Consider the following 9,233-nt stretch of genomic DNA (forward strand, 5'->3'; position numbering starts at 1 on the left):
TATTGTTTAAAATGTCCCTTCCTTGTTATTAATGTAACTGTACTGCAAACATGCATAAGGCTTCATTAGAAGTTCTGTTAAATTTTGTTTTATTCTGATGATGTAGGTTATGAAAGTCCAATCTCTCTTATCCTCTTTTTTTTTTTTTTTTCTTCAAACAGGAATTTGCATGAGAGAGCAGCACAACTCAATTCTAAATAGTGTTCTTATCTCTACATAATGTTATTATGCAAACTATAATCAAACTAGATGACAGTCCTCCAGACAAACCTTTAGTATTAAGAGCTTTTAAAGCTCTCAGGCAGATTGTTGTTAGTGGAATAGTTAATTAAATGGAAGTTGGATTTTATTATTTTTTATAAACAACTAAGGGCAGCTGGAATGATTTTGGTCCTCTGGGTTTTTTCCTTTCTCTTTGACAAGTATTAATTGAGCTCATTGTTCCATGAAATCAGCAAGTTTGCTTATGGCAACGTGGTTGCTAAAGAACATCAGGTAGCTGTTGATCTCTTCTGTCCTTTACCCAACTTTGGGAATGTGCAGTGTGCTGGGTTTTGCTGGGATAGAGTTGATTTTCTTCACAGTAGCTGATGCAGGGCTGTGTGCTGGATTTGAGCTGAAAACAGTGTTGATAAAGTGAGAGGTTTTTATTACTGCTGAGCAGCACAAAGTCAAAGCCTCTTCTGCTCCTCACCCCAACCCCAAGGAATTGGGGGGACACATCTGACCCTAACTGTCCACAGGGGTGTTCTCTATTTTATGGTGTCATGCTCAGCAGGTAAAGCTGGGGAAAGAAGGAAGGAGGATGTTGGAAGTGATGGCGTTGGTCTTCCCAGGTGGCCACTGCATATGGTGGAGCCCAGCTTTCCTGAAGATGATTGAACACCTGCCTGCCCATGGCAAGCAGGGAGTGAATTCCTTGTTCTGCTTTCTTTGTGCACGCTTAGTTATTGTGGATCAACCCTGATATTCAGGAAGCAGGAAATGCTTTTTCCCTTCTTTAGTTCACGGGGAGAGATCCCCACTGGGGGCAGAGTTCAGTACAACTTCTGGTCTGACATTTTTTCTTGGATTCCACATAGAGGATTTTGACGGGAAAAGGACACTTTGTAGTTGGTGGGAGAACCCCTAGCTACAGGGGTGGCTCTCAGAGCCCTGTCCTTGCCTTCCAGGGGCTCTCTGGGCTGTCCTGCCTCGTCACAAGGACAGGGACACAAAGCCATCCCGGGGTGAAGCGGTGGCTCTGCGGCTGCCGGGGGAGCTGTCCGTGGTGCTCAAGGTGTCGCTGTCCGTGGTCCTGGAGCTGCCGCTGTCCCTGGTGCTGCAGATCCCCGCTGTCCCTGGTGCTGCAGATCCCCGCTGTCCCTGGTGCTGCAGATCCCAGCTGTCCCTGGTGCTGCAGATCCCCGCTGTCCCCGGTGCTGCAGGCGCCGGGAAACCGCTTGGAAGGTGCTCAAAGCCCTCTCCACTCACACCCATGGTACTGCAGAGGTGAACTGTTTCTCCCTGTGATGGGCAGGGCAGCATTTTGTCCTGTCAAGCCTCAGCTGTTGGGTTTTCTTGGCAGCCCTCTGCTGCCCCAGGCTAACCTGCCTGCAGGACCTGGGGTGTGCAGGGACCCTGACTCCCGGCTGTTCAGGGCTGCAGGGAACAGTAGGAACACAGAATTTCTCCAGGGCTCAGCATCCGAAATGCAGATGTTTGTGGCAGCCAATTCCCACAGTCTACTCTGGCTCGGGGCACATATTTTTATTTTATTTATTATACTCTGCATCCCTTCAGGATGTGTGAGCAGAGGAGAAATGCCAGTTTTTCTGGAGCAGTATGAATTGTTGGATCTGATGGGTATGCAAATCTTCCTGCATACTTTTCCATTTTTATCCTTCCTTGTAACAACTTTTAGAGCAAAGACATTCAGATACCTTTTCCCAGGTGAGTTCTGACCGAGCTATAAAAACAAATAAGCACATTTTACCACCACGTGTCAGCAGTATTGCCTAAAATTACAGTTCTGGATGAAGAAGAAAACTTCTGGCTCTGATATTCCTAAAGATTTTGCCCCAGGGATTTGCCTGTTTGTTTGTTTGTTTAATCATCCTGTCCATGGGAATGCTGAAGATAGCAGCTGTCTCTTACTGTAACATGATAAGGGACCATTTCAGTCGTGGGTTTACAGAAGAATCTGAAAATAGTAGTAAAAATCTGAAATTCTATTTCTGTCTGTCCAGTGAATTCAGAGATGGTCAGACTTGCTAGCCAGACCCTACAGCAAAACTCTACTTTAGCATGCTCAAGCAACATATTAAAGACAAATACCTCTTTAGTCATCCTAATGTTCAACCTTTTTCTCCTGTGCTTACTCTAGAAATTAAAAATACCATGCCCCCCAACAACAGAACACACATACAGAAGCAAAAATATCCCTCAGAACTGCACACTAAAACCAACAGTAAAAAAAACCAAAACAAAACAAATCAGCTTTTTCTTGGTCATTAATCCCTGCATGGATTTGGCTGAGAAAGAAAATATTAAGGGGTTGGGGATATGGGGGAATCAAGGGTTGCTTGTATCAAGTCTCTCAGCAGCAATATTGCAGGAAGGCAGATCAGAGAAAGAAGAATCAGTGATTGTGCTGACTGAAATGCCTTGTGGCTGAAATGATTTTACAGCGTGACTGTCCTGACCCTGCTTTTCTCCCTGCTTTGTAAATCAGCTGCTCTGAGAAGGTGCCAAGACCAGCAACAGGAAAAGTTTGTCTGGCAAGCATTTGTGTGCTGTTCTAGTAGATCTTCACAGGCACTACTGCAACAATCTCCCCATTGAAAAATGACAAAGAATACTAGAAACATATTAAGACTCAGTGTGAGCTGTCCCTATGTGTGTGTGTGTGCAGGTATATAAATTTTAATTCTATTTTTTGAATTCTATCTTCCTGTTATCAACAGGAATACTGCTGAAAAAGATGATAGTGTAGTTATTTTCAAGTAGCAGTGAGTACAGTCTGAAGCCTGTGTTGATGAAGGATGGAAAGGAACCTCCTGAAACCCATGCCCCACATGAGAAATCAATACACATGGATGTTTTTATCACATAATACACTGGTTGTTCAAAAGGCAAGCAATTACAATGGGCAATTTGTTGCCCTCCAACCTAGAAGTGTTCTACTTTCCATCCTAAATTTACCCAAAGTGATTTTTTTCTTTCATTACCGTTATTCCTTTCTCTAAACATGTGTTTTACTGCCCTGGAGTTTACCATCCTCCCCACTGCTTTTAAAGAATCAGTGCAATTCTGCTCTGGTGAATAGACACTTATAGCAAGGAAATTGTCTAGAGGTTATAAGAAAATAGAGGCAAATTCAGCCTGAGAACTCTCACAGAGCAGTAGATTTTCTATTGTTTGCATTTCAAATGCACTGTCTGCTCCTTTCTATAGACTCATGACACAATTTTCTTTGTCCTAAGCCACAGTGAAAATTCTTATTATGGTGACCTTATGGTGATTTTGTCTTTTATGACAAGTTTTCCTTCTGTTCTCCCTCAGCTTTTTACAGTTTCACTGCTTAATTGTACAGTCATCTGCCATGTCATCTCTGATTCCAAACTTGGTGTTTCTACCGAATTTACTTGGTGCAGTTCTGCTTTTTGTGCTAACATGATAAAATGACAAGAGCTACCAAGGCTGGTCAATCCTAAACAAGGTTCTTCACTACCATGAATAGTTTCTGTCTTCTGGTCCAATTTCTTCATAGAGGCTGCTGTTCTTTGCCTGCCTCACAGTTCTTAGGATATTTGCTCTGGTATAGATGATGATTCCTCATAAGTTACACAAACCCAAACCGAGAACTGCTACATATTCTATGTTGAGAAAATAATTTTGACAACACAGATGAAAAGTTAATTTCACAAAATCTTCCTTTGGTATCCTATTCTGTCTACTCTCTTGTGTGCTTTCTTCTGTCCTTAAATCTAGTCTAAAACCTACTATAAAACTGCTACAGGATCCCCGCTTTATGTGCTCTTTTTCATCTATAGTGAATGATTTTAATCTAAACCCTATGTTTATCAAAGTTTGATGCCTTGAAAAGCAACAACAACCAGAAAAATCCTAGCCAACACTCCCCTCCTCCACCCACTAAAATAATAAACAAACCCCCCCCTTAGTTGTAAACAGTTTTTAGACTTTAGGGACTGTGATGTCTCAGTTGTCAACAGGGACGGACAGGATGCATTTATATGCTTAAATGGAGGAGGGGCAAGTTGCCCTGACTTGAAATTGTTGTGTGAAGTAAAATCTTGTTCCCTTGCTGGCCAAAAGATGAATTTGGTAAAGGAACCCCCAGCCCCCCATCATTCAAAATATGCAAATCATCTGTTTTTATTATAGGCTCTGGCAGAACCTGATCTGTTCTGCACAGAACATTCCTGGAAGAATGTGAAAGAATTTTTAAAGTAGCTTTGTGATGCAAAAAAAAAATGTGTGGTTTATGAAAAAAAGAAAAAAAGACAAATAAACAGAAACATGGAAAACTAACAGCGGAAGCAGTGAGACTTTATTGACAGAAGAAAATGTTTTGGTCTGTAAAGCCTAAAAACAACTTCCAGTGTTTGTACTCAGTGTTTCTGTGTGGAGCTGGACAGGTTAGTTCAAGAGATTGTGAAAGCTCAGCTGTGAAACATTTCTGTGAAGTGTTGGCCTGGCTCTAAATATTGTCATTGGCTCAAGGAAGACCAAGGTTTTAACCAGACACTCATAATCATTCCTCTGTGTGACACCCTTATACCCCTGGAAGGTCAAAATAGTTCTAATATGACAGTAATGCAGTTTCTGTGACCTTTTCTCTTTTAATGAGGAAATTCTGCATGTGAAAAGGACTCACAGTCCACTCAGGAAGAACTCTGTCAGATAGCCTTGGAAATTCTAAACAAAATTAATATTTGCAGTTATAGAAGGAGAAAAGATTATTTCCTTGGGATAAATTGCTGGAATATTTTTCTATTCAAGCCCCTATTAAATATTATCTTTCCAGACCCTGGTTGTGGCATACAGCTGAACTGAAGACATTTTCTGCCTGAAGCCAAAACAAACAGAAAATCACTAAGAGATATAGGTGGGAGCCTTCAAACAGAAGGTGTACCGGTTACTGGTTTCAGAGGTGAAGAAAATAAATTTAAAGGCAAGGGAAAATGCAGGAAGATTGCCTGGTACAGCTTGAAATAAAAGAATATATAAGCTTAGTTTTCTGAGCTGAGCATTAAGGTGACCTTGAAGGCTTCTTCTGATGATTCTGTGTTTGATTTTTCTCACACAGGGAAGAATAAACCTTTTTCTCATAGGAAATACATTGAGGATATTTATGGGATCTACTCTGCAGCTCTTGGAAATGAAGCAAAAAGTTCACTTAGTTAAAAACGAAATTTTCAATTATTTTCTTTGCAATGATACTATTGTGAGGCTTCTTTCCTGGCACAAGCCTTGTCACTCCAGAAGGATGTGGGCAGTACAAAGGCCTTTTACATATGCCCCCCTTCATTTTTCTGTTTTGGCTCCTGTGAGAGGCCATGTACTGCAATCCTGCTTTAAACCAGGCCATGCTTTTCTCCCACATTAAATGGAGCAATTGAATTCATGGGTTTTGGGAATTCTGCAGCACGCTGCTTATCACCAAGCAGTGTGGTTGCACTGGATGGTGACAGCAGCAGGAATTTCCTATTTCCTTGCCTCTTTGCAACCTCTGCCCTCAGGTCCCTCTCCTAATTCTGGATTTGGGTATGTAGAGATAAACAGGTACTGTATTCCCCCAGGTCCCACACAGCTCTGGGAGATGAGATTGGACTCTGAATTGGGCTTTAATGTCCCATTTTTAGTCTGGGTCATGAGTAGGTGACTATAGCCATGAAGTGAAGGATGACACTCCTGAGCAATGGGGCTACAAGCTCGTTCTTCCCTGGGGCTGGAATTACAGTCATATTCCAGTCCATGGCACAATCTAACCCTGGATGCAGCAGCACAGAGCCAGCACCTGCTGTGTTTGAATTTCCCATCCTTCACAAGCAGGATGTCTCTGATCAAAACAAGGGCTACACAAGATTAGCTTCTGTTTTAGGATTAGGGAAAGGAGTAGGACAAAAATGAAATCTATTTAAACTTCTGATTTATGTCAAATGGCATCAAATCAAAAGGATATGGTTCTGCCCATAGCCGCCTAGAAAATAATAGGTTAATATTTCCTTAGTCTGACTGACTAGAACATAAACTGTGATTTAAAATTGTCTCTAAATCTCCTGAGTGCCTTGCAGAACCTAACAATATTCTCTGCTCTGAAGCATTCAGAAGTTAGGCTGCTACATGGGGGTTTTTTTAGTTTCTCTACCTGGTACAAATGGATGCAATGGATTTTCACTGTTTTTCACCAGATAAGGTCCTGGTCCTGGGTTGAAATGGAGAAGAGTTAAGGGAGAATTAAAACAATAGACAAGAGCTGGGTGGGGATGTCTAATTAAATGTTCTGTAAGCACTTATCCTGTTTTTTTTGCTTTCTAATATCTGAACTAAGCAAAACAATTATAGATTGTTTTACAGACTGATTTGCATTTGTTGTCTGGTACAGAAAAGGTTAACAAATCTAAGGCAGGAATGAAGAAAAACCCCAAATATTTTTGTGTTGCTGCAATATTAGTAGCAATTTGCTGAAATTCTCTTCAGGTAAACCCTTACATCTTAACCTATTTGGATGCCAATATTTCCTTTGAGATGCTCACACGTGTTAGTTTACTTTTAAAGATGTGTAAATCCTACTCAAAATAGTCATAGTGGGTGAGCAAACATTGTAGCACCAGTGGAAAATAAATTTAAGTAAAATAAGATCCTTTGTGCTACAAGCTAAAAGCACATTTCTAATCCTAACTTCACTCACAGATATATAGCTGAGACCCTCTAGTGGCATAAACATTTATTTGCCTTCAGCATGTGATTAAAATTCTATTTTACAGTCACATTATAGCAACAAAATTACAGGTGGTATTTTTGGACACTCTGGGGGCTCTGGCAAAGTGAATCTAGGATTAGACACTGTGCAGGCTCATGTTAATGAAAGTAAATTGATTTTTAGCTGTGAGGGGCAATTATAGATGCACTGGAAGGAGAGGCGAATTTTTGAAAGGATGTTCTAGAACTAATTACTACCAGTAAAAAAAAAAAAACAACACACAAAGAGCAACGTAATACCCAGGGCAGCCAATGGGGATAAAAGCTTACACACAAATCTGTCACAACCTAGTAGTGAAGACTGTTTAAAAACAGTGATCTCCACTTAGCTTGTAAATGCGCATCGCCCTCTTCCTCACTCATATATTCTCTCTCTCTCTCTCTTTCTCTCTCTGACACACACACAGGCTCCTGGATTTGCAGAAGACAGACATCTAGGGCACTTCTTGGCATCCACAGGAAAATCATATGGGATTAAAAACCCACAGCAGTAAGTACTCACTGCATTAAATGTTTATTAAGTGGCATGCTGTCAAAAGCTAGATTTAATGGTAAATACAGGAGGACTTAAATGGGAATTGGTTGTATTTGATTTTTCTTAGGAATTGCTGAAAGCTGCCTCTCGAGGATTACAAGTTCACCTTTTGCATTTACAGCTGCTTGTTTACAATCCATGTGGTAACCTCTGGACAGGCAGGAATCCATTCATTATCCCCACTGATTGAGAGCAGTGCTAACTACTTCACTCAGCTGACGGCAGGCAACAAAAGGAGGAAAATGATGAATTCGGACAATTTAACCTCCCAAAGCTTCCTCTCTGCGATCCACAGCAACACCAGCAGTTTATTCTCAGGGCTCCAGTTTGTTCAGTCCTTCAAGCCACTCATCATCCCCTGCTACTCGCTGGTGGTTTTTATTGGTGTCATTGGGAATTACCTTCTCATTTATGTCATCTGCAAGACAAAAAAAATGCACAATGTCACCAACTTTCTGGTAGGCAATCTGGCTTTCTCAGACATGCTCATGTGTGCGACCTGCGTGCCCCTGACCCTGGCCTATGCCTTTGAGCCCCGGGGGTGGGTTTATGGGCGCTTCATGTGCTACTTTGTTTTCCTGATGCAACCTGTCACGGTGTTTGTGTCTGTCTTCACCCTGACCGTCATAGCTGTGGACAGGTACTGTGCCACGGTGTACCCGTTCCGCAGGAGGCTCACCATCCCCATCTGTGCTTACATCCTGGCTGCTATTTGGCTGCTGAGCTGCACTTTGGCTGCCCCAGCCTTGGTCCACACCTACCACGCAGAGTTCCCGGAGCTGGACTTCTCTATCTGTGAGGAGTTTTGGTTCCACAGGAAAAGAGATCGCTTGGCTTATGCCTACAGCACCCTCATCATCACCTATGTACTGCCCTTGGCTGTCATCTCCCTGTCCTACCTGAGGATCTCAGTCAAGCTGAAGAACCGTGTAGTCCCAGGCAACGTCACCCAGGGCCAAGCAGAGTGGGACCGTGCCAGGAGGAGAAAGACTTTTCGTTTGCTGGTCTTGGTGGTGGCAGCCTTTGGAGTCTGTTGGCTGCCCCTGCACATCTTCAACGTGATAAAGGACATCGACATCAGCCTGATTGACAAGCAGTACTTCAACTTCATCCAGCTGCTGTGCCACTGGTTTGCAATGATGTCTGCTTGTACCAACGCCTTCCTCTACGCCTGGCTCCATGACAGCTTCAGGGGAGAGCTGAAAAAAATGTTTGCCTGGAGGAAGAAGAAAATTGGACCTGCTACAAACTGCATTATGGCCAGTGTGGTGCTGTAAACGAGAGCTGGTGGGAGTGCACCTCCTTTGTACATTAACATTGTAAGTTTTTTCCACTTTTAATTAGTCCTCATTCCTGACATTTGCCCTTAGGGCTCAATTATAACAATACAAGTCCCATGTGCCTCCTCCCCAGCACCTCCACTTCTAATTGAGAGTGACAGGCAGATGTCATGCCTCAAAAATATCTTTGTTTCTTTGATTGGAGTTAGAAGTCAAGGAGATACTAGCACAAAAGATACAGAGATCTTTCCTATCTGTTTTGGATATTACTGCCAGGGCGGAGATGGGGTTTGGGGACAAAGAGAAGCAAGGATAAGTATGAAACCTAAATATCTTAAAGAGGGGGTGTTTTTATTAAATTTATTAAATCTGTGTGTCTACCCAGAGTCCATTCCTCAGCACAGGCTCTAGGGTAGAGGACTCACAACATT

At 42.3% G+C, this 9,233-nt stretch overlaps 1 protein-coding gene across 1 annotated transcript; it reads left to right on the forward strand.

Moving 5' to 3' along the window:
- The first annotated feature begins 6,581 nt into the window (after positions 1-6,581).
- Positions 6,582-8,799, forward strand: PRLHR (prolactin releasing hormone receptor). The gene has a single exon (XM_063406446.1). It carries the CDS (start codon positions 7,765-7,767, stop codon positions 8,797-8,799), a length of 1,035 nt encoding a protein of 344 aa, XP_063262516.1. The 5' UTR covers positions 6,582-7,764.
- The last annotated feature ends 434 nt before the right edge of the window (positions 8,800-9,233 follow it).

Source organism: Prinia subflava, chromosome 9 (assembly GCF_021018805.1).
Source record: "Prinia subflava isolate CZ2003 ecotype Zambia chromosome 9, Cam_Psub_1.2, whole genome shotgun sequence".
Lineage (NCBI taxonomy): Eukaryota > Metazoa > Chordata > Aves > Passeriformes > Cisticolidae > Prinia > Prinia subflava.

Bases quoted from the DNA above. Each gene is read 5' to 3' on its own strand.
- PRLHR (XM_063406446.1), top strand. From the start codon at position 7,765: ATGATGAATTCGGACAATTTAACCTCCCAAAGCTTCCTCTCTGCGATC.